Here is a 24,916-nt window from a genome sequence, read left to right on the forward strand (position 1 = left end):
GTGGCGGATGTAAGGGGTGAGGCGGGGCCGGCGCCGGCGTGCCGCGTTCTGACTGGTAAGCTTCTGGACCCGCCCCTGAGAGGAGGGCAAGACCTTCCTAAAAGATCAGTGCTCGGAGCTACCGAGGTCAGAGGCTTGAGTCTGAGACGCAGGTGATATCATGTTGAAGATGAGCGGGTGGCAGCCACAGAGCCAGAATCAGATCCGGAACCTGAGGAGAGAGGCGAGTACTGATCCCCCATCTACTTTTTACCCTCCTGTTCTTGGGGAACACTGGCTGGCCCCTCAAAGTTGGGGCATATGCTTTTTAGGATGTGGCCCCACCCCTTCCCTGATGAAGTCAGCGACAGTCCGAGGGAGGGATGTGGAGCATCCTTTATTCAGGAGTGGTGCTCACAGACCTCTCTTCCTTTGGACGATAGTGTCACACCACCCCTGCCCGGAGCATGGGCCTTGCTCGTGGGTCCGGATGCCCTCGGGAGGTTTATCATCTTCCCTTGCTGACCCCAGCCCTCCTCGTTGGGCCTGTCCGGTGGGAGGCGGAGCAGCAGGACACTCCCCCACGCCGGAGAGGCCTGGAAGACCATAGTTCACGACGCTGACGCCCGTTTACCACCGCTAAACGCCACTACCCCCTACCGCACCCCCAGTCCTGTCTCAGCCCTAGCGTCTCAGGGCCAGAGTGGCCACGTCGATAGCTAGGGCTCCTGGATCCTCCACAGGACAACCATCCCACACCCTAATGAAGAAGAGAACCTTAAGGGGACTGACCCAAGACTGAGGGGAGGGGTGCCGATGGATAGGGAGCGGAGATGGGTTTTCCCATTCCTCCAGAGGTCCTTGGGCCTCCTGCACAAGAGAGCATCCTGGATTTCTCAAGTGTGAGAAGCCATTTGGGGTCTCCCCAGTGTACAGCCCTTCCCCTGAGATAGGTCCCTGCCTCTTTCCCCCTGTCCTGTCTCCAGCTAATCTGTGTGTGTAACCATTGCATCAGGCCAGCCCCCTGTTTGGCTTTGCAGCCCTCTGGTCTGGGACTCCAGTGCTGATGAAAGCAGCATCCCACGCACTGGAAGGCAAGGAGGGTTCCCCAGGGAGGACAGCCCTGAAGAGAAACAGTCTGGGCGATATTGCATCTCCAGTCCCTAGGGATAAGTAGCTGCTGCTCTGGCTTCTAGGCTTCCTCCTCCCTTCCCTGTAAAAGACCAGGGAGAATTTGTCCGTGCTTTCCTTACAAATTACTTATCATGCACCTACTATGTGCCATGCATTTCAGGCCCAGGATATATCCATGAACAAGAAAATCTCTGCTCTAGCAGAGCTTACATTTCAGTGGGAAAAGGTTCACGGTGAACAAATACAAGTGCAGTGGAGAAAACCAAAGCATGGAAGGGTAGCCAATGCTCAGGGTGAGGTTACAGTTTTACCTTGGAAGGCTAGGGATTCTCTCACATTTAAATGAGGTGACATTTAAAAGATCTAAAGAGAGGCAAGGGAGTAAGCCGCGCAGGTATGTGAAAGGAAGAGCTTTCCAGAAGAAGGAACAGCAAGAACGGAGGTCCTAGGTAGGGAGCATGGGAACGGGAAGGAACAGGAGGCCAGGTGGCTGGACTAGAGTGAGTTAAGGGGGAGAGTGGTCAATGAGAAGAGTAGATTGTGTGAGGTCTGTGAAGCCATTTTAAGTACCTTAGCCTTTAATATTTGTGAAATTGGAAGTCATTGAAGGGTTTTGAACAGAATGACAGGACCTGACAAGTTTTTAAAGGCTCATTCTGGCTTTTTTTTGGGGAACGGACTTGGGGAGGTGTGGCAAAAGCAGAAACTGGGTAATCCAACGGAGAGGATAGTAACTTGATCCAGATTGAAAACAATGCAACTGGGTTGTGGGTTTTTGAAGAATAAATTTTAAAATTTAGCTGGTGGTTTGACTTGTGGGGTGTGAATGAGGAATCAGGGACAGTGCTAAGGCTTTTGGCTTAAGCAAGTAGAGTTGCCATTTACTGATTTACTGACCTGGAGAAGACCATGGAAGGGAAGATGACCAGAATTTGTCTTTGGACATATTAAATCTGAGACGCCTTTTAGATACCCAAAAGGAAATTCAAATAAGCAATTATGTAACACAGTCGGAGGTCCCAGGAGACACTGAAACTGGAAATGTGCATTTACAATATGTCAGGGTGTGAGTGGAATTAGAGGAATACCACTTGATTTGTTCCCTTCCCTGTAGTCTGGTCCTTACCCTGGCAGGTTTGAGGCCTACCTTGAAGCCATGGAGTTGGCCATGACTTTTCTATTATGTAATTGGGACTACAAATGTCAGCCACTAAAAATAAAGGTCAGGCTCTCCTCTGTCCTTGGAAATGGCTGCAGGGACCACTGACTGTGCACACCCTCAAAGACAGGAAGTGAGGAAAGACCAGCAGGAGGCCGGAAATAAAAAGAGCTGCCTCTCTCCTTCCAAAAATGGCTAACATCTATCTTTGATCCCCACAGTGTTCCAGAAGGAAGTGCATCTTCATACATCACCACACTTGAGAGCAGGTAATTTTACCATCCCTTTCCCAAAACCAATTCCTAAGAGATGCTGTTTAGGGTCCCTGTACTGGGGCCCTACTAAGTTATGAAAACAGCTAAAGAAAACAGGAGAGGAGGATTTGAATCTGAGCAGACATTTGCTGACAGGCCACATCCATCTTCCTGGCCTGCCCCTATCTAGGTGACCAAATCACTATTCTTAGAGCATGTCCTAATTGAAAGCTGGCTGAGCGAGCAGTCAGCCCCAACAGAGTTAGTCTTTTGGTCTTACCACACCTCAGTCCCCATCAAGATTAGACTCACACAGAGGACTCCTCACACAGGAGGAGAAAGGAACACAAGATGGTCTGATAATTGCCCCCTGGAAACTACCAACAGAGTTCCTCAAGGGAGGCTTAGGACTTTTACCAGGATCCCATAAGAATGTATGTGGTAGACCCATGCTTCTTCAAATGCCAGGCAAAAGCAGCAAAGAGGGAATATTGGTATAGACCAATTGATACATTTGAAAGGGCCAAACAGTAAATATTTTGGATGCTGAGGGCTCCACTCTTACGGCATGAAGGCAGCCATAAACAATATGTAAATAAATGAATGTAGTTATGTTCCAATAAAACTGTGTCTGCAAACAGGTACCAGGCCAGTCTGCCAACCTATATAGACTATCTGATTGCTTTATGGAGTTGTTCCTCTCCCACCCGACCCCTCATCCTGAGTATGTCCTTTTCCAGAACCTGATCCAACTGCAGAGATGGCAGCTGAGTCCTTGCCTTTTTCCTTTGGGACACTGTCCAGCTGGGAGCTGGAAGCCTGGTATGAGGACCTGCAAGAAGTGCTGTCCTCAGATGAAAATGGGGGTACCTACATTTGTCCCTCTGGAAACAAGGAGGTGAGAATGTGAGGACTAAAGCTGGGCGGGAGGCATCGCCCTTCCCTTCTCAACTAATACCTATCCTACCTTTCCTCGTTCCCTTGAAGGAAGAATCAAAAACCTTCACCACTCTTGACCCCGCCTCTCTGGCTTGGCTGACTGAGAAGCCAGGACCAGCAGAGGTCACAAACAGCTCCCAGAGCCCTCGCTCTCCAGATTCCAGTCAGAGCTCCCTGGCTCAGGAGGAAGAGGAGGAAGACCAGAGAAGAACCAGGAAGCGGAAACAGAGTGATCAGTCCCCAGCTGTGGCTGGAAAGCAACGCATGAAGGAGAAAGAACAAGAGAATGAAAGGAAAGTGGCACAGCTAGCTGAAGAGAATGAACGACTCAAGCAGGAAATCGAGCGCCTGACCAGGGAGGTAGAGGCGACTCGCCGAGCTCTCATTGACCGAATGGTTAATCTGCACCAAGCATGAAGAATTGGGACCATCACTTCCCCCTTGGGCCACCACCTACCTTTCACAAAAGTGGCTGCTGACCATCTTTCTCCAGTGCCAATGATGTGACCCTCAACCCCATCTATTCAGGAGGCGGGAAAGCTTGGGGTAGACAACAGGAAAGGGTCTCAGCATGTATATAGAGATTGTAAATTTATTTATTATTGTCCACATCCATTAAAGTAACTTTCTATGAGCCAGGCTCTTTCACTTTTTCTTCTTGCCTTTAGGGGTCTCAAGGGGTTTCCCCTCAGCTAGAGCCAACTGTTTCTTCAGATCCAAGAGCTTAGCCACCTCAGCAGCAACCTGGTCCTTGTCTGCCTTCTGCGCTTTCAGTTCTCGGACGATGTTGCCCTAAGAGCAGAGCAGGTGGGGGAAGAAGAGTAGTGAGACCAGAGAGAAGTTTTTGAGGAGTCGGTGTTTCCGCAATCCCTCAGGGCTTCCGCCGAGTACCTGTCTTGTCACTTCATCCATGAGCACTTGTACCTGCCGCGGAGCAGCTGTGGCCGCAGCCTCTACAACAGCTGGCATGGGGGGCACTCGGGCCTGGAGAAGGACAACAATTAGCATCTGCTCTGTAAACAGCCCTGGCCTCGAGTTTCACCTCACAGCCCGGGGTGGGGGGGCGGTGATGACATTTCACTGCAAGGGCTCTTGCTGCTAACTCCCAGGAAGGAAGCAGCAGGCCCAGAAGAGGGAGAGTACTGAGAGCTACTTAGGGACCCGGACACTGTGGCTCTTGCCGGGGGGACAGTGCAGTCTGGCTTTCTCACCTGGCCTCCGCCAAAGCGCTGCCTCAAACTTTCAATCTGGTCATTTTCCAATTTTTGGAATAAGGGACTGACCTGTGAAGAAAGAATTCCATAATCATTCACTGATGAGGGAGAAACCCTGCCAGACCGTACAGAGGGCCTCTCTGTCCCCAGTCACTGGCATTCCGGGACTCTACATATGTAGTTTTAGAAGAAACAAATGAACAGATAGCTGCTAACTTGAGTAAAGAATCCAGATAAGGCACTGGCACACACTCGGAAAGCCCAAACTATCAGTAAGGTCTAAGACTGAGGATGCTGGGCTGACACAAGGGTACAGAGGTGGACTTTTATCCTCTTGTGTCAAAGGGGAAACAGCTATCCTGTATTCTCCCTGCTTACTGCCTACTGGCATTATGGAGACCAGGGGACCGTGATGTTTCCAAACATCTACCGTAGACCAATTAGTTTACGTGCCAGGTCCTGAGCTCTGGCGTGAAGAGCAATGATGGCACATGGGCTAGCTGATACTGGGCTTGTGAGCGATACCAAGGACTTTCTATCAGAAACAAGCGTAAGTGTAGAGTGGGGAGGCGTGGGGTAAGGGTTCAGAGAACAGCTGTAAGAGTCCTATGTCCAAGTTCTCTGACCTCAGCCCAAAGGCTTCATGGCAAAGGCAGGGATGCTCAGAGGCCAGCCCCTCCAGCCCTTGGACCTACTGTGCCAATCTGGTGTCCGGCCGGTAAGGTGCACAGGAAGTTTGTGATCAGGATGCTGCAAGCTGGCAGTGGCAGCTGCAGCTGGGCCTGGATGGTGGCACTGACTGTGGGCATGTAAGGCTGCAGCATGACGGACAACAAGGCAGCTATGTTCACTGCCAGGCCTGTCACGGTCCCGGCCCGCTGCCTGCAAAAGAAGAGACGTTAGACTTTCCAGGAGGACGTGGCCCACTGCCATGTTATTCCTGTAGCCAAACTTACCTGTCAGCCTCACTGCCTTTAATCCGCTTCCAAGGCTCATTCACCTGAATGTACTGGTTGCCATGGCGAGAGATGGTGAGGATACTGCGGAGGGCCTCCCGGATCCTGGGAAGGGAGGGGCCCGGCCAAGGTGTAAAGCCTGAGAGTGACCAGCCGGGGGCTCTCACCAGCTGGCACAGCTCTGGGGAGATGAGTGAGACCCAAATGCCTGCTTGCTTACCGGACCTTCTCCAGCAGCTGGTGGTAGTGCTGGAGTTCCAGGGTGACGTGTGCCACCAGGCGCCGATCATCCGAAGTAAGCACCATCTCTGGCACGTAACCCCCAAAAAACTTAGACACAAACATCCCGGCTCTGGGAGGGGAGTAAGGAAAGAGAGGGAAGAGAAAAGAGGAATTACTGCCCAGTCTCCTCCTAGAAATCTGACCTGATTTTCCTAATTCTCCATTCTCCCAGGACGGATGCCTCCTGGCTCCCTCCAGTTAGAAGGCAAAGCTTAACAAATCTATTCCTTGTTCTCTCTCCCCACTAAGAATAAGAAACCTGATAAAGTGAAGAAATGTCCATCTGATTTTTAAGAAAGAGATGCAAAGAACGATGAAGTTGAAATACAGATAACTTGCTATCCAATACTCTCAGAGACTGTCTGCGCAACACGGCTGACAGCCAGATGTGAGAGGGCGGGGGCCGTGGAGGATGGGACCCAGCCAGCAGAGAGCAGAGGTGGGGCTGCTGATGGAGTGTGAGCCTCGAGTAACAAAACCCCCAAAGTACAGGAAGCGTCTCCCACCTCTACACTAAAATAACCCTTTTCTTCGGCCAAACTTGTCTAACGGTCTGCAAGTGAATTTTTTTACTAGGAGAGAACACATTTCCAATTCTATAAAGAATATTAAAATGAAACCAGTTTGCAAAAATTCACTTTGTGACCAACTTTGCTAAAGCACACCCATACAACTGACTTCACCCAAGCAAACGTATCCTACTATGTTCCAGGATCGGGTACGATTTGCTACACTTTGCACATTGCACATTGCACATTTGCACATTGTCCACCCAATTGCTCACAGATCCTGCTCATTCCCGCCTCGTCACCCCCGTCTCTCCCATGTCTCCCACCTAGTGGAGCAGAGCTAGCCACCACTCCACCCTGCCCTGCCTCCAGCTCATCCACTAACTCTGACGCACCCCCCACCCAAGTCCCACCTGTTGATGAAGTTGCCCAGGTTGTTAAGCAGTTCAGAATTATTCTTGAGCAACATGTCTGTCCAAGAGAAGGCACTGTCCTGGCCCTCAGGCCGAATGTAGAGCAGATAGAAGCGCCAGATGTCAGCAGGGATCCCTGTGTCCTGGGCCATGTCACCAAACACTCCCACACCCCGGCTCTTGGAGAATTTCCCATCCTCATAATTCAGGTACTCTGGACAGAGAAGTAGAATGAGAACCATGTGCTCAAATCACACCTTTCCCTCTCTGACCCAGTAACTCCTCCTCTCCCTCAACCTCAACTATTGGGTGTCCAGCAACATTTCTTGAGTAGCAGGCCTGCAAAGAACTTGAGGATCTCTTCCTCTCCATTTTCGACTTTTTTCCCTTTGCTTTTACCCATTACAGAATTTTAGCCTCAGACTTATGCTTTCTTTAGGTTCTTGTTCCCTTCTTCTGGGTTAAGTTCTCATGTTCTAACTTCCTATATCATTTCACCTCCAAACTCAAGATCGAGGACCTCTCCAGGATCTTCATTCTGGAAGGCCTCAGCCCTCATTCCCTAGGAATCCCCCCATCTTCAGTCTTCCAGGGTACCTGTAGCAATGAGGTGGCTGACCAAGGTATAGTTGTCCTCAGCTCCTAAAGCTGAACATGGAAAAACTAAGCCGTGGAAGGGAACATTGTCTTTGGCCATGAACTGATACAGGTTCACCTACAGAATACAGTTGGGAAACAAAACTCCTGAGATCTTTTTCAAAGGCCCAAGAAAGATCAGATATCCACCCCTAACCACCCACTGCACACACCCTTCCCATGGACAGGGTAACCAAGAACTCACTTGTTCTGGGTTCTTCCACCATCTCTCCCACTGGTCTGTGTAGTTGGCTGTGATGGACAAATAGCCAATAGTGGCATCAAACCAGACATAGAATACCTGGAGGGCCAGGAGGAAGGAGAGAGACTAGGATGAAGGAACACTGGGAGAACCTCACCAACCCAGTTTCCAACTGAAGCAAGACATAATCAACAGTCTATTCTACTAGCTCAGGGTCTCAATCAAAAGGCAGAATAATAGGACATATGAATAAAGCATAGGGTTTTTACCTTGTCCTCAAAGCCTTCTAAGGGCACAGGGGTTCCCCATTTGAGATCTCGGGTTATGCAGCGTGGCTTGAGGCCATCCCGAAGCCAAGAACGAATAATGAACCGGGCATTGGGTGTCCAGTCACTGCCAGGTAATGTCTTCCCCAACCACTCCTCCAGTCGTTTTTCCAGCTGAGACGGCAGAGAAAGTCAGAGAGCTGATTTAGGAGAGTCTCATACTGGTTCGAGTAAGGATAAACATGTACCACCTCTCTGGAGTAGTTTGGCAATATAGAATTAAAAGACTCGTGACTCTGACACAGCAATTCCACTGGTAGAAATTTTTGCAATAAAAATACACAAAAGTGCATGGATGCATATATAAGGAAGACACTATTCATCATAGCAAAAAAACTGCAATCAACTGCCATGGTTCAGTAGAGTTTGAAGAAATATGGTGTATCAATACAACGAAATACATTTTTTTTTTTAAGATTTTATTTATTTATTTGACAGAGAGAAATCACAAGTAAGCAGAGAGGCAGGCAGAGAGAGAGGTGGAAGCAGGCTCCCTGCTGAGCAGAAAGCCCGATGTGGGGCTCAAACCCAGGATCTGGGATCATGACCTGAGCCGAAGGCAGCAGCTTAACCCACTGAGCCACCCAGGCGCCCCGAAATACATTTTTTAAAAAAGATTTTATTTATTTATTTGACATAGAGAGATCACAAGTAGACAGAGAGGCAGGCAGAGAGAGAGAGAAAGAGAGAGGAGGAAGCAGGCCCCTTGCCGAGCAGAGAGCCTGATGCGGGGCTTGATCCCAGGACCCTGAGATTATGACCTGAGCTGAAGGCAGAGGTTTTAACCCACTGAGCCACCCAGGCGCCCCAACAATGAAATACTTTTAAGGCCATTAAAGAGTGAGTTAGATCTGTACATACTGACATGTAAAGATCTCCAAGACACGTTTATTAAGTAAAGCAAACCACAAAATAATATAGAATACAAATTCTAAAAATAAGTAATAGCATACAGATGAACAGAAGCTCAGGAAAACCTGTGAAGAAAAATATGTATCAGATGGAATTATGTGGGACATCCACTTTTATACCCTATTTCTACCTGGAATTTTAGAAACAAGCTTATTTCACTTTTATAAGCAGAAAAACAAAGATAAATCTGTTGGAAGGAATGGTTCATGTGATTTAGGCACATAAATACCATAGCTTCTGAAGCCTGACAAGACCTCTACTGGTGAGACTGTGGGGAAACAGGTGCACACAATGCTGGAAGGAAGGCAAAACGAAACACCTAGTGAGGAAAATCTGGCAATAAACTACATATGCAAGTAATCACTTTCAAGGAATTGATCCTGCAGACACACTTCCAACAGTATAAAAATTCACAAGCACAAGGTTATCTGCTGCAGCATTATTTATAATCACAATTTACCAGAAACTATGAAGCAATTCTGAAATTATTTTTAGGTGTACTATAGGATCGAGGAAAGCAGTAAAGGTCAGGAGCCAGGTACTTACTGTGTTAGAAGGGAGATACAAACACGAAATATGGGAAGGTGGGGAAGACCTCTGTAGGGATGGACTGGAATCACAGGTGTTAGTGTGAACTTCAGATGAATGCCTAACACTTTTGGGGGGAAGGGACCAGAAGCAAAGACGTCCCAGTAACAATGACCACACGCCTCAATCTGGGTCTCTAAATGCCGTTCTCTACTAAAATGAACCAGGGCTTTGTGGAGAAATGGTTGATTCTTAGGCTGTAATAGATGAATCTAGATACCTTGTTATGCCAGGAAATAAGGAAGCCCTTAGCTAAAAGGTGGGAGATGTCAAAAACAAACAGAGAAATGATCTTAAAGAGGCTCTTGCCAGGGGTGCCTGGGTAGCTCAGTGGGTTAAAGCCTCTGCCTTCGGCTCAGGTCATGATCCCAGGGTCCTGGGATCGAGCCCCTGCATCGGGCTCTCTGCTCAGCGGGGAGCCTGCTTCCCTTCCTCCCTCTCTGCCTATCTGTGATCTCTTGTCTGTCCAATAAATAAATAAAATCTTAAAAAAAAAAAAAAAAAAAAAGAAGGCTCCCGCCAGGGTGCCTGGGTGGCTCAGTTGGTTGGGCGGCTGCCTTCAGCTCATGTCATGATCCTGGAGTCCTGGGATTGAGTCCCGCATCAGGCTCCCTGCTTGGTGGGGAGTCTACTTCTCCTGCTGACCTCTCTCCTCTCATGCTCTCTCTCATTCAAATAAATAAATAAATAAATAAAATTGTTTAAAATTGTTTTAAAAAACAAAATTGTTTAAAAAAAAAGACTCCTGCCAGCCAAATGAGGGACAATGTGAACATGAAAATTATTCATGACAGGAACCATTTGCAAACCACTGAAAACAATAGGAATCCATGAGTCCACACTGAAAATGGATAACTAATAAATGAGCAAAGGAGAAGGGTACACGTGTAGGGGTGGTAGAGTTGGAAAAGCTTTATGAAAAGCGGCTCAGGATATAAGAATGATTAATTAAGGGGCAATTAGGTGGCTCAGTTGCTTAAGAGTCTGCTTTCAGCTCAGATCATCATCCTGGGGTCCTGGGATCCAGCCCTGCATCGGGCTCCTTGTTCAGTGGAAAACCTGCTTCTCTCTCTCCCTCTGCCACTCCCCCTGCCGGTGCTTGCTCACTCTCTCTCAATAAATAAAATCGCCCAAAAAAAAAAAAAAAAAAAAAAAAAGAATGACTAAATAAATGGATGCTAAACCTACAGCACCTTTTAATGATGAACGGGGTATCTGTATGTTTTAAAAAATATACTCCCACAGATTGCTTATAAGTTGTAAAGGGAAAAATGTTAATTGAATAGTAGAGGAAATGAGTCACACCTTGACTAGACAAATTAACATCACCAGTGAGGGGGAAATGGCCATCATGTACCTCTTGAAAGAACACAATCATTTAGGTAGTATTCCAACAAAGAATGCACAACCTGAATTCAATCATGAGGAAACAGGGAACAAATCAAAATAAGGAATATACTATTGGAGGGGAGGGCAGAGACCACAGTCTTAAACACTGTGAAAAGGCAAAAGATAAAGAAAGGCTGAGGAACCGTTTCACATTAAAGGAAACTAAAGAGAAAAATTAAATGCAATACATGACCGTGAGCTAGGCTGTGTACTAAAAGAAAAAAAACTCTACAAAGGATATTATTGGGATAATTCACAAAACCAAAATATGGTAGATCAGACAACTGTATCAATGTTAAATTTCTTGCAGTTGTTTACTATGGCTATGCAAAAATGTCTTTTTTTTCTTAGGAAACATAATTAACTATTTAAGAGTAAAGATGACATGGGGCGCCTGGGTGGCAGGGTCCATTAAGCGTCTGGCTCAGGCAGTAATCTCGGGATCATGGCATCAAGCCCAGCATTGGGCTCCACGCTCAGCAGAGTCTGCTTGAGACTCTCTCCCCTCTCTCTGCTCCTTCTCACTGAGTGTGTACACGCTCCTCTCTCTAAACAAAATAAATAAATCTTTAAAAAGAGAGAGATTAAAGAGGCTATGTATGCACACACGTATGTGCAAAGAGCAAGGATTTGCTAAAAAGAGCAAAATCTGAACACCCAGTGAAGCAAGGTAATAGGCACACCGGGTTCTTTATGGCGCAACTGTTAATTCTTGCAGCTCTTTTTGTGAATTTGAAACTATTTCCAAAGTTAAAAAGGAGGCAAATTGGGGTGCCTGGGTGGCTCAGTCGTTGGACATCTGCCTTCGGCTCAGGTCATGATCCTGGGGTCCTGGGATAGAGCCCCCCGATCAGGCTCCCTGCTCGGTGGGAGACCTGCTTCTCCCTCTCCCACTCCCCCAGCTTGTGTTCCCTCTCTTACTCTCTCTCTCTGTCAAATAAATAAATAAAATCTTAAAAAAAAAAAAAAAAGAGGCGGCAAACCTACTAATACGGAAAATCCACTCAACACATTATAAAGTAAAAAAAAAGAGAGTGCAGAACCATATGAATGCCATGATCTAATTTATATTAGGAAAAAGAAAAAAACATGAAAATAGTTTCATATGCATATGTTTACTTGCATAGACACAAAGGAAAATGAGCAGTAGTTAGTACCTCTGGGGAATGGGCCTGGGCCTTGCATTCTGTCCCCTTTAATCTGTTATGCCTTTTTTACAGTAAGCCTGTATATTTTTATTTTTTATTTTTTATTTTTTTTTAAGATTTTATTTATTTATTTGACAGACAGAGATCACAAGCAGGCAGAGGCAGGCAGAGAGAGAGGAGGAAGCAGGATCCCTGCTGAGCAGAGAGCCCGATGCGGGGCTCGATCCCAGGACTCTGAGATCATGACCTGAGCCGAAGGCAGCGGCTTAACCCACTGAGCCACCCAGGCGCCCCAAGCCTGTATATTTATAAAAGGGAAATTAAAAACATTCAAGCATGGCTTGGTACAGATCTGTGGCTGAGGGAGAGGAAGCCAAAGAGGCCGTGCAGACTAGCTTGAGGCGAAGGCCCACTTACCTTAGGCAGGTCCAGGAACAGGTGCCGAGAGGACTTCACCACAGGGCAGGACCGGCAGACTTTACACTGAGGCTTCTGTAAAGGAAATTCAAGGGAAGGGGTGATCCAAGGTGAGGTAGGATCAGGACTTCAGGCCAAGGGGAGCTGTGCAGCAAGGAGGGACACACAAAGGGATGAGCTCCCCAGTAAGCCATCTCACTGAGCTTCATGCTTTCTTGGGCCTTCTGTGAACCTGAAGACTCAAGTCCACAGAGCACAGCATTTGCTGCTCAGAGTTTCACGACTCTGTCCTGTCACTGCAAAGAATAGGAAAAAGCATTCTCTGAGTACAGGCTAAGTAAAAAGCACTGCACTCTAAGCAGCTGCATGAGGGAAGGAAGGAGTGGAGACACCGTTCTTCTCCCCAAGGAAGTTACAATCATGTTAGGGAGAGCAGGTCCCATGAGAAACAAGTGCAGGCCTTACCAAAGCAAAGCATTAAGAAATAGCTATTTTGGGATGCCTCGGTGGCTCAGTTGGTTAAGCATCTGCCTCTGGCTCAGGTCATGAACTCAGGGTCCTGGGATCAAGTCCCACTTCGGGCTCCCTGATCAGCAGGCAGTCTGCCTCTCTCTCTGCCTGCCACTCTCCCTGCTTGTGCATGCACCCCCCCCACCGGCAAATAAATAAAAATTTTTTTTTAAAGATTTTATTTATTTATTTGACAGAGAGAGATCACAAGCAGGCAGAGAGGCAGGCAGAGAGACAGGAGGAAGCAGGCTCCCTGCTGAGCAGAGAGCCCGATGCAGGACTCGATCCCAGGACTCCGAGATCATGACCTGAGCCGAAGGCAGCGGCTTAACCCACTGAGCCACCCAGGCGCCCCAATAAATTTTTTTTTTTTTTTTAAGTTATTTTCTCAGCACACGCTGACTATGCAAACACTGGCAGATGACGGCCAGAGGACTCAACAGTTTGGGGGAAGGGAGGGCCAATCAATGAAAGCTTCCCAGTGAGTTTTGATCTAGGCTTTTGAATCTTTTTCTTTTTTGAGTAGACTCCATGCCCAACATGGGGCTTGTACTCAGGAGCAACACTGAGATCAAGAGGCACAAGTTCTCCCGACTGAGCCAGCCAGGCTCCGGGCTTCTGAAGCTAGATGATGAGAACTCTCTCAGGACCTCTGTCCTGAACTCTCCAAGCCTATCTCCAACTGCCTACCTAACACCTCTGTGTGGATGTCTGACAGGCACCACAAGGGAAACAAACCCGGGTGCCTGTCCTTCATCCGAGCCTGCCCACATTCGCAGATGCTGCTGCTGTCCACCCCAGAGGTACATGCCAGAAACTTCCAAGTTACCATTTTCTTGACGGTCCCTCAGCCTGAATTCACCTATCCAGTTCTACAGAGTTTGCCTCAGAAATCTGTGTCAAATCCTTTTTCCCTTCGCATTCCTGCTGTTACTAACCTAGGCCAACCTATCATCCCATTTCTGAGCTACCACTCTGGCCTCCAAACTGGTCTCTCCCCTTCTCTCCTGCTTCCCTCCCATCCATTTCCATGGAGCAGCCTACCATCCAGCTGCCACCCTGGCTTACTAGGTCATCTGGTCACCGCTGACCTCTCTGACCTCATCTCAATCCAGCCTCCCTCTCACTGTGCTACAGCTACGCTGGCCTTCTCCCTTCTGCCTTTTCAGCTGCTTACTGCCTCATACGCCTTCGCATTTCCTGCTCCTTCTGCTTGGAACGTTCTCAACCTCTCATCGCCTGGCTTGCTCCTTCTCATTTCTTCAGTTAAACTCTCAGTTCACGTGTTACGTCCTCTGACAAGCCTTCCCTAATCACCTGGCTAAAAACCTTTCCCCAGAAGCCACTGTCACAGCCTCCCAGCATTTTGTCTTATATATACACTCTTGTCTTTAGGGTTGGTCTCGTCCCCACACTAGCTAAAGATCTGTCTTATTCACTGCTACATCCCCAGCAGTCCCCAGTGACTACCCTATCACAGGGACTCAAAAAACATGTGCTGTATAAGTGAATGACTAAGTTAGCCAATGAGTAAGCACAGAAAAGAGGAGACCTGTTTATGGAAGAAAGAACTAATTAAAAAATGCAGATCAGGGGGCGCCTGGGTGGCTCAGTGGGTTAAAGCCTCTGACTTCGGCTCAGGTCATGATCCCAGGGTCCTGGGATCGAGCCCCGCATCGGGCTCTCTGCTTAGCAGGGAGCCTGCTTCCTCCTCTCTCTGCCGGCCTCTCTGCCTACTTGTGATCTCTGTCAAATAAATAAATAAATAAAATCTTAAAAAAAAAAAAAAAAACAAAAAACGCAGATCAGGTGGTCTGTAGCAGGAGCAAAGGTAAGGAAGCACGCCTTCCTCTTATCTATCACCTAGCACAATGCTGAGCACGTAGTAAATGCTCAGTAAGAATCCAATGAACCGAGCAATGACATGGGGTAAAAAGAGGCCCTGATGAGGGGTGCCTGGGTGGCTCAGCTGGTTAAGAAGCTGCCTTCAGCTCAGGTCATGATTCCAGGGTCCTGGGATTGAATCCCACCTTGGGCTCCCTGCTCAGTGGGGAATCTGCTTCTCCCTCTCCTCCTCCTGCTCATTCTCTCTAAAATAAATTTAAGTAATAAAATCTTAAAAAAAGGAAAAAAGAAAGAAAAAAAAAAGGCATCAATGAAAGGACCTGAATGCTAAAATAAAAACCCCAAATGGGACCTCTGAACAGTCTCTGAACAACAGAGACTGTTTCCCTCCTCCTTTTCCTTCCATGAGACCCTCCTCTCACAACCTTGAGCTCAATGGCATTGATGAGCTTGCCGCACTTGTCACACTGGTCACCCCGGGCCTCCTCGTAGCCACAGAAGGGACACACGCCCTCCACGAAGCGGTCAGCCAGGAAGCGGGCACAGCGTTCACACCGCAGCTGCTCCACAGTGTCTTCCAGCACGAAACCTCGGGTCAACAACCGCTGGAAGATGTCCTGCGTGATTCTGGCAAGGTGAGCCAGGCACAGTGGAGGGCCAGGTCAGAGGCAGTCAGAGGAAGGAGTGCACCCCGCCCTCCTGCTACTCCACCCAGGCCCCATATCAGTCCCAGTGTCGCAAGAATCAGGCAGAAGGCCCCTCAAGGCCAAGGCCATCTAGTCATCTTTAGGGAGTCTTCGTGGATGACCCAGACCCCTCATACATACTCCCCAACTCCCCTACACAATCTCTTCCCTCATCACTCTAGAATTTAATTTATGTCTGTCAAATATAAACTTAACAGTTTTGTGCTCTTCACTACCAAAAAATCTCTAAAAGGACAGGACTGTACTCTTTTTTATTATGTCCCAGAATCAAAATTCATCAGTCCATCTGCTAAATTGCTTAACACTATTAAGCTGACAACCTGCCCACTAAACAGTTTTTATTAAGGATGAGTATCAGGCAGAGGAAGAATGAGTGCATCTGCTATAAGCCCACATGGGAGTGGGAGGGAATGTCCCTCAAACTCCAGAGCAGCCAGGAAGAGCCGGGAGGTGGCAGAGGGAAGGCTCATAGTTTCACGAGCCTAAGTCCTGTCTCTTCCCTTCCTCACTGCTCCTTCAGCCCCTGGGTAGCTTCCGCATCTATGGAATCCCCATGCTTGGGATCCACTTCAGGGCATTATTCAGATCCTAAGTTTGGGGGCAGAGACGGGGGTAGATGTCTAAACACTTTTGGTTCCTTCTGTCTCCAGGACATTCTCACTGCCCCCAGACCCAGTGTTCACCCTCCATTCCTGCCTGATTATAGGAAACCTACTTGGTCTGCTGTGGAGTAGTGGTACGACCAAAAATATCAAACGAGATATTAAACCAGCGGTAGATGTTGGCATGGATGGCATGGTACTTGTCACAGATCTCCTGGGGGGTCAGACCCTCCTCCATAGCCTTGGTTTCTGTCGCCGTACCGTACTCATCTGTCCCACACAGATAAAGGGTGTTCCACTGGCGGAGGCGGGAGTACCTGGAAGGGGATATGGTGATCACAGGGGCCCCATCTTGGCCCCCTCCATGTCCCCAGAATCCCCTGAACCCCCACCCTTGAGGCATTCTATTCCCTTGGGCCCACCGTTCCTTAAAAAGGTCCCTCCCCCAGCAGCTGGATCCACCTGGCAAAGACGTCAGCACTCAGCACGCAACCAATGATGTTTCCAAGGTGCGGGACATTGTTGACATATGGGAGGGCGCTGGTGATGAGCACATTCCTCTCCCCAGCCACGGGCAGCCTGGTAGGGAAAGAAAAAGACAACAGTCCATGGAGAAGAAGCCAGAGGGACCAACAGCACACAGAACACCCAGACACAGATCTGTTCTACCATTGCAGACTCAGGTACATCTGAAGTTTTTCCTCACGGGAAACCACAGGTTCATGAACTCCCCTAAAAGCCAAGAGAGCTCCCCACCCCAGGTCAAAGTGCAGGGCCCTGCCACAGTAAGCAAAGCCAGGCACCTGCATTCCACACTGACCTCTCACTTTGCTATCATGACTGCTTCTTTTCTGCCAGCTCATTCTCAGGCACCAACTCCCCTCTTCCTGGTTCTGTCCAACCACCACACCCCCCAGACTCCCAATGCCACCCAAGCACGCCTTCCCAGCACTGCCCTCTCCCCTTCTTCCCAGCTGGAAGCAAGACCTTCAGTCACTGCTTCAAGTACTCGAAGCCTGCCACCGCATCATGTCTTCCCAGTCTTTCCCTACCCAACATCCCCCTCCCTAGCCCATGGCAGTCATCTCTGTGGCCCTACTCAAGCCCACAGCCATCAGCTACTGCCTTCCTAGCCCCCCCCCCCACCCTTTCCCAGATCAGGCCCAGTCATGCCACTCAATCTGCTGTCTCCAGTCATTCATCCACTCCACTCTTCCCGTGCTTCACATCCGACAGCTCAGCTGCACACACCCTGTATCCACCCTTCCTGGGCATTGACCCCTCACCAGGGCTCCTTTAATCTTTCCAACCATTCTCAGCCTACAGCACTCGCTCCCACCATTTACTGAGTCCTTCAACTTTCGCCATCCTGAGAGCTCACAGATTCCCGTGGTTTCTACTGTTAACAGACTCAGATGATTCTACTTGTTAACCTCACTCCTCCAGTTACAAGTCCCAACTACTTCCTGGAATGTCTTCTAGATCATTTCCTTAAAAGAGAGCTCACTGATTTCTCCTGCATTCATTGACTTTACTCTCTGTAACTGAATGCTGTCACTTGCTCTGAAATCCAGCTGAGAAATCAGCCCCTTCATGAATGACCAGGCTTCCACCCAGTCATTCTTGTACCCCGAGCCCCTAAGCACTTCTGCAGCACCGCTCTTCATCAGGAGTGTGCTTCCTACCACGGCAGACATAAAGGGGAGTAGGCCTGGGGTTCTACCCTCGGGGGCTTGCATTCTATTATATAACTATATAAGCGAGAGGTACAAAATGCCAAAGGAAAAGATGGAAATTAAAGAGGTCAGTGAAGGGGGCTGTCAGACAAATATCAGCACTATCAGTAACTTCCACTTAGGAAACCAAGCCCCAGGGCCCCTGGGTGGCTCAGTAGCTTAAGCATCTATCTGACTCTTAATATCAGCTCAGGTCTCAATCTCAGGGTCGTGAGCTCGAGCCCTGTGTTGGACTCCATGATGGTATGGAGCCCACCTAAAAAACAAAACAAACAAAGCCCGCTCCTCAGTGCCTACTCACACAGGATTCTGCTGTGGCCGAAGTGGAGGCAAGCTTTCCAGGCCCTTCTCCCAAGCAGTTACAGCCATGGCGATCTCCTCCTCAGAGAGCGTAGCCAGCTCCTCCTCCTGTGAAGAGAGCAGACACAATCCCTCACCAGGTGAGGAAACCCACAGACTAAAGAAACTTTTTTTGGTCTCCAACAACTAAAAGAGTTAATGGTGATGCTCAAAGTCCCTCTCCAAGCCACCCCCAGGTACTGAGGTTCTGTGGGGATCCCACTGCTGTTCCAAACCTCAGGCTCATTGCTGACAGCCCTCCCCTCAAAGGAGCCAGGCTGGGGCTGCTTCTGGAGGTAGGGCCGGAGGGCCAGGACACCCTGCTGCTTCAGCACAGTCTCTGCAGCTCTCTGACATGGCTCCTGAGAACTCAGGGTCTGGAACCAGCTGTGCAGGGCACCCAATTCCTCTGTGGGCATGGGAGAAAAGAGGGAATCAGCCAGACCTGCAATGGGCAGGCAAGAATGGACCTCCTCCCTTCTTCATGAAGTGTCTCCAGTTCTCTTCCCCAGTTCCCTCAACCATCTTTATGCTGTAACTGCCCTGTCAAACTACGCCTCAGAGTGGATCCTCAATTTTGTACTGCCCATTCTGTAATTCCTCCACCAAGCTCCTGGGCTGGGGTAGGAGATGAAGTGATATGCAGAGTTCTCACCAGGGAGGTAGGCTGGGTCTTGAAGTAATGGGTAGAGAGCTCCCCACAAAACCACGTCAGCTAGAGATTCTGTCTCCTTTGTTGAGGAAAGAAAAGGAAAAGGTCTACAGGTAAAATACTATGTTTCTTCCCAGTGCATACATTAATATCCACCATTTCCTAAACACTTACTACGTGTCAAGTACTTCATTAAGCCCCTTAAGTCACCTCACTTAATCCTCACAATAGCCCATTGAGGTACCTACTAATATTACCTCATTTCAAAAATGAAAAAACTTGGGGCGCCTGGGTGGCTCAGTGGGTTAAAGCCTCTGCCTTCGGCTCAGATCATGATCCCAGGGTCCTGGGATGGAGCCCCGCATCGGGCTCTCTGCTCAGCGGGGAGCGTGCTTCCCTTCCTCTCTCTCTCTGGCTGCCTCTCTGCCTACCTGTGATCTCTGTCTGTCAAATAAATAAATAAAATCTTAAAAAAAAAAAGAAGAAAGAAAGAAAAAACTTGAGGATTAGAGTCTGGTGATTTTTCAAGATTACGCTGCTAACAAGCGGCAGTGTGGGTTTTGCACTCTGAATATAGCCTTCCATCTTGGTTCTTATATCATATAATTTTCTCTGATCCCCATCTCAGAGCCCAACTCACCCCAGCTAGGAAAGGACAGCTCCGACGACTCAAGCTTTGGTCAATGTGAGTCAGGGCTCTCCGAACTGGGCCAAGAACATCTTCCCCCTTCTTGCCTTGGACCACTAAATAGTACAGGGCAGCAGACAAAGCTGGCTAAAATGTAGGGGACACAGATCAGGATGGCCATAAAGAGCAAGGGCCTGCCTGCCATCCCCCATGTCTCAGGCCCACCTGCAGCTCTGTAGCTTCCCATTCCAGCCACTGGTTCGTGAGGTCATCTTGCTCCCAGCCAGATAACAGAAAGAAGTATCTGCCCAGGAAGAGAGCAACAGAAGGTGGAATGAGAGGGGCCCATCTGTCTAGCCTATTTCTTTCCCACAGTGAAGTAGTGCTTGCAAAGAAAGCCACACAGCGGACATTAAGCCCTGATTTTATTCAATCACCTCCCTGCCTTAAGGACCAATACTGACCTGCAGATTGCACTAGTGGAGAAGAGGTAGTTGCCACTATCCAGTTGCAAAACAGGCACCTTAGGCCGTGTCAGGAACGGGACCACGCACTCTGATGCAGAAGAGGAAAGGGAGCGAAAAAACAAAGAAAAGAAAACAAAAACAAAAACTTGTTAATTTAGAAGAACAACATCTCATTGTTCAGGGAAAAGCAGAAGAAAGACACTGGAAAGATTTCTGGATAGGACTACTGTAAGGGGGTGGGTCCAGAATGAGCTGGACAGACTAGCAGGTGTTCAGCTGAGACCGCCAGTTGGAAGCAACAGATGGGCACTGCAGAGGGGCGGTGTTGGTGGTATTGGGACAGTGAAGCAGCCAAACACTGAAGCAACCGAGAGTAACAGAGTGATCTAAAGAATTGGAAGAAGTGACAAAAAAACTACTTTTAAGAGGTACCAAAACAGATGGTTAGAAAGAAAAGGTAAACCGAAAGGAGTGAATGAGGGGTGCGTGGGGGTTGTGATGAATAACTAGAGAGAGTATGGGGGTCGGAGGTGCCTGACGGGTGTGGGAGAAAGTTATAAAGGAGAGAGGTTCACTGGAGAGAGGCGGGATACGGGAAAATTGGCGGAGGGGATGGAGGTAGAGGCTAGAGATGAGGGAAGGGGTATACCGAGGGTTAACTGAGGGAAGCCATTAATGAAAGATGTGACGAGGAGGTAGGGATGGGCTGACCAAGAATAATGGGGGGGAAGGGTTTGAGGTGGACGGGAGTGCGTGGTCGCGGTGGAGGTTTGGAGAAGACAACTACGGGATGGATGTCTAGCGTGTTTTTCGGTCCCGCCCCCCTCATCTACCGCCCACCAGCATCAGCCCAACTACCTTCGGGGCCTACGGTGCTGATAAGCAGCTCCGCTCTGCCCTGGGCCCTGCCCGCAGCTGCCAGCACCGGCAGGCTCCCCGGAGCGCCCTCGCTCACGAACAGTCTCATTTCGCCGTGGGTCCCACGCTGATGCAACCGGAACCGGCCTCCTGCCAGCGGGCTGAGAGTACGCAGCAATGCACGCCGGGAAATGGAGTTCCGAACTAGGTCATTCCCTGGGCACCGCTGGAGGAAAGTAGACTATTTCTCCCGTCATGCAACATCAGGAAACAGGAAAAGAATATCATAGAGATTGAGAGGGCGCAGAGGCTGTGCTAGAGTGGCACCTTTTTGGTGGGCGGGCCAGAGGAACGGATTCCGCGGAGAGCCCCGCACGCAATTGAAGCTTCTACGGCAGCTGGGTGGTGGTGACGGAAACCCAGGCCTTCTCTCGTCTTGCTGAAGTGGCGTTGTCATGACAGGGGCTACTACCAAAGGCCGACTCTCGATTCGGGTTCACAAGAATAGGAATTATACAGTTGAGAATTATGATGAACTTACTTTAGTGATACAATGGAAATTAATGTAGATTTCTTATTAATAAAACATGTGACATTAAATATTGATAAATATTTAATGCCTGTCTGCAGCTAGACAGTTTCATTGAAGGTGAGAGAGCATGTGTAGGGAAAAGGTCAGATTGAAGGGAAGTAAGAAGGCTAAGAGTTTGGCAGTAAGTATTTATTTTACGAGGAGGTACATATCACTAATTGAGAAAAGAAGACTCCTTATTCACTTTCGCATCCCTTTAGCAATAATTAATACCTGAGCGCCTGGCTGCCTCAGTCAGAAGAGGACAGGACTGTTGATCTTGGGGGCATGTGTTCCAGCCCTATGATGGGTATAGAGGTTACTTAAATAAATAAATTTAACATAAATAAACTAAAAAAAGAATAACTAATAGTACTTATGAGTTAAGCACTCTTCTAAGTACTTTAACATATATTAACTCTCAAAAAAACCCTCTGGAGGTTCTGCACCTTTTGAAACGAGGCTTTGCAGGTTCTGCCCAAGCTTCTTGGAACACCGGAAGCTCTGAGCAGTCATGTAAGAAGTTTCACTACCTTGAGACTGCCATGCTGGAGGGGTCTTATGTTGACACTCTGGCTCACAGCTCCAGCTGATCCCAGCATTCCAATCATTCCCATCAAGGCGTCAGACATGGGAGTGAAGCCCTCCAAACCAACCCATCTGGCCTGCTGAATATTACTAAATGAGCCTAGCCAATGCCACTGGGTTAGAAGAATCATGCAGCTGAGACCTATCCAAATTTCTGTCCCATAAAATTGTGAGCTATAAGAAAATTTAACAAAATGCAGACTATTCAACAAAATGCAAACAATGAGCTCAGTTCTCTCATTCTTGTTTTATAGATGAGGAAACTGAGGCACAGAGAGATTACTTTGTGCCAGGCACTATACAAGGCATTAAAGATCCAATTATCAACAAAACAGATAAAGGCTTCTTCCTTGGCATAGCTCACAGACTTCCTTGGAAGTCAGAAAATAAACGAATCTTTAAAGTTTCATGAAAATCACAATAGGGTGATGTAAAACTTGCTCTGGAGCTCCTAGTTAGGGCCACAGCCTAATTCTAAGTGCTTAAGAGAGACTTTCTTGTGCAAATGACCTTTCAGCTGAGATCAGAATGATAAGTAAGAGTTAGCTGGTGAAGATTGGTGGGATTGGAGAAGAAGTGTCTTAGACAGAGAGAGAAAAATATATATGCAAAAGACTGGAGACCTCAGTGCATTTTAGGAATCCGAGGAATTAGTGTGTGGTGAAAATATGGAGTTTGTGGTAGGGAGCATGAAAAGGCTAGGCTCAAGGGAGAAAGTCTCTGTAAACCGTACTGTAAATTTTGGACTTGACTCTGAGGACAATGAGAAGCCTTTGAAAGTTTTTTTGTTTGTTTTTTAAGATTTTATGTATTTACTTGACAGAGATCACAAATAGGCCGGTGGGGGGGGCAGCAGGCTCCCTGCTGAGCAGAGAGCCTGATGCAATGCGTTACTGAATCCTACGGACCGGACCGGAGATCAGGACCTGAGCCGAAGGCAGAGGCTTAACCCGCTGAGCCATCCAGGCACCCCAAGCCTCTGAAAGGTTAAGTCAGGGACATGGCAAGGCATTTCTGTGCTTTAGGAAGTTAGCTCTGGGTGCTGTGCCAGGATGGACTGGAGATGAGGAGAACCATATGCAAGGAGACTAGTTAGGAGGCTATATCATCCAGACTAAGGATGATGATAGCTATAGAGATGAAAGGAAGTAGGTAGTTTGAAAAGATGTAGTAATTGGTTAAATAGGAGTGGTGAGAAAACAAAAGAAATTACGGTTGGCCACCAGGCTTCTGGCATACACAATTGGTACTGTATGTGTTTGAACAGATAATAGTATTTTCCCTATCATAATGGATATCACACTGTATTTTGTTATGAGAGGACAAGAGCCATATTTGTCCTCTTAATCAACAATGCCCAGCACATGTTTCCTGCCTGGCACATATGGTAGCAAGCATCCAATAAATATTTATTGAACTCAAATTTAACCAAATAGTGGTACTGGAGGAGAAACAGGTTTGTGGGGAACAAGTTCAGTTTAGAACATACTACATTTGTGCTACTTTGGGCACTGTGAAATATCCAAGTGCTTTTCAGTGGACAGTGGATTAAACTGGAGCTCCAGAGAAAGTTCTGGACTGGAGATAGTGTACTCAGCAGCACATGGATGTCATTTAAGCTGGGGAGAAAATAAGACTATATATATAGAGTGTATAGAGTTCAAAGGGCACAAAATCTATGACAGACCTCTGGGGTTTAAGGAACAAGCAAAGTCCTTCCTTATGCAACAGAGAAGGGACTGGTAAGAAGGTAAGGACACCTTCTTTGTGTTTGTAGAAGGAGAGAATAGTCAATTGTGTTGGCTGCTGCTGAGGTGTCAAACAATATAAGGCCAGCAAAACATCCCTGTAAAGTCGGGGGTGACCCTAGGGAGGAGGAGCCTCACAGAGGTGAGAGAGTAAGGGGAAAAGAAATGGACACCCCCATATGTAGGCAACACTTTCAGGAAGTTTGACTGTAAAGAGGAATAGAGAAGGATAGGGTGGTAACCCAGGAGCATAGAAAAGGGGGGTTTAGCTAAAAATGGCTGAGACATGAATATGTTTAAAAGCTCAGGGGAGGGGCACCTGGGTGGCTCAGTGGGTTAAAGCCTCTGCCTTTCGGCTCAGGTCAGTATCCCAGAGTCCTGGGATGGAGCCCCAGGTCAGGCTGTTGGCTCTGCAGGGAGCCTGCTTCCTTCTCTCTGTCTGCCTACTTGTGATCTCTGTCTATCAAATAAATAAAATCTTAAAAAAAATAATAATAAATTAAAAAAAATAAAAAATAAATAAAAGCTCAGGGGAAGGAGGCCATAAAGAGGGAGAGGATAAAGTTCAAGAGTTGGCAGAGAAGGCAGAAGAGGAGGAGATGTGAGGACTTAGCAAACACCAGATGAATGAATGATGAACGAATGGGATGAAGTTGGGGACTATTGTGGAGGTGGGAAGGAATATTTGAGGAGTAAGGTTCTCCACATGATAAATAAAAGTGGAGCCTTCTGAAAAGGAAGATCAATGAGGCCAAATCTGATGCTGGGAACCAGTCCTTGGATCACGTCAGAGGAGGAGAGCTGGCTCTTGGATGTCACCAAGGTGGAGGGGCAGTCCAAACCCGACTTCTCCAAAGCTAGACCCAGAGCCTCACATTGTGCGGTGGGGAAACTGAAAGAAGGGCAAAACAAGAGTGGTTAGGTAAGGGGGAAGCATCAGGGTATGTTTTGAAGCCCTGGCAATGGACAGTGGACATCAGTTCCCACCTTTCACCAAGGAAAAGCCAACATCAGTCCCCCATCCACCCCTATGTGCGGTCACGGCACACTGTAATATTTGTCCAGAGTCCTTGATTCAGTTGTAGTTAATACATGTATTGTGTCATTAGTTGAGATCTATCCTTAAGCTCCACAAGGGCAAGGGCTGTGTCTAACTCCTTCCCCCCTCTTATCTCCAGGACCTAACACTGTTCCTTTCATGCGGGAGG

At 48.0% G+C, this 24,916-nt stretch overlaps 2 protein-coding genes across 3 annotated transcripts; one reads left to right on the forward strand and one right to left on the reverse strand.

The window, feature by feature from the left end:
- Window positions 1-110: 110 nt before the first annotated feature.
- On the forward strand, window positions 111-4,099 carry DDIT3 (DNA damage inducible transcript 3). Of its 2 annotated transcripts, none has more exons than XM_047739671.1 (4): window positions 111-223; window positions 2,494-2,541; window positions 3,267-3,424; window positions 3,514-4,099. In XM_047739671.1, the coding sequence occupies exons 3-4, from the start codon at window positions 3,287-3,289 to the stop codon at window positions 3,880-3,882; spliced, it is 507 nt and encodes a 168-aa protein (XP_047595627.1). In that variant the 5' UTR covers window positions 111-223; window positions 2,494-2,541; window positions 3,267-3,286; the 3' UTR covers window positions 3,883-4,099. The 2 variants fall into 2 exon arrangements, with proteins under 2 accessions (XP_047595627.1, XP_047595629.1); XM_047739673.1 differs by lacking the exon at window positions 111-223 and adding an exon at window positions 264-1,562.
- MARS1 (methionyl-tRNA synthetase 1) lies at window positions 4,040-20,977 on the reverse strand. The gene is made up of 21 exons (XM_047739666.1): window positions 20,802-20,977; window positions 19,941-20,031; window positions 19,702-19,780; window positions 19,489-19,623; window positions 18,852-18,927; window positions 18,433-18,605; window positions 18,159-18,265; window positions 16,584-16,700; window positions 16,235-16,438; window positions 15,238-15,439; window positions 12,458-12,532; window positions 7,947-8,117; window positions 7,681-7,776; window positions 7,437-7,554; window positions 6,840-7,053; window positions 5,856-5,987; window positions 5,636-5,740; window positions 5,375-5,561; window positions 4,677-4,748; window positions 4,357-4,449; window positions 4,040-4,257 (listed from the first exon to the last, which is right to left on the reverse strand). Exons 1-21 carry the CDS (start codon window positions 20,908-20,910, stop codon window positions 4,111-4,113), a joined length of 2,703 nt encoding a protein of 900 aa, XP_047595622.1. The 5' UTR covers window positions 20,911-20,977; the 3' UTR covers window positions 4,040-4,110.
- Between the last annotated feature and the right edge of the window lie 3,939 nt (window positions 20,978-24,916).

Source organism: Lutra lutra, chromosome 8 (genome assembly GCF_902655055.1).
Source record: "Lutra lutra chromosome 8, mLutLut1.2, whole genome shotgun sequence".
Classification (NCBI taxonomy): domain Eukaryota; kingdom Metazoa; phylum Chordata; class Mammalia; order Carnivora; family Mustelidae; genus Lutra; species Lutra lutra.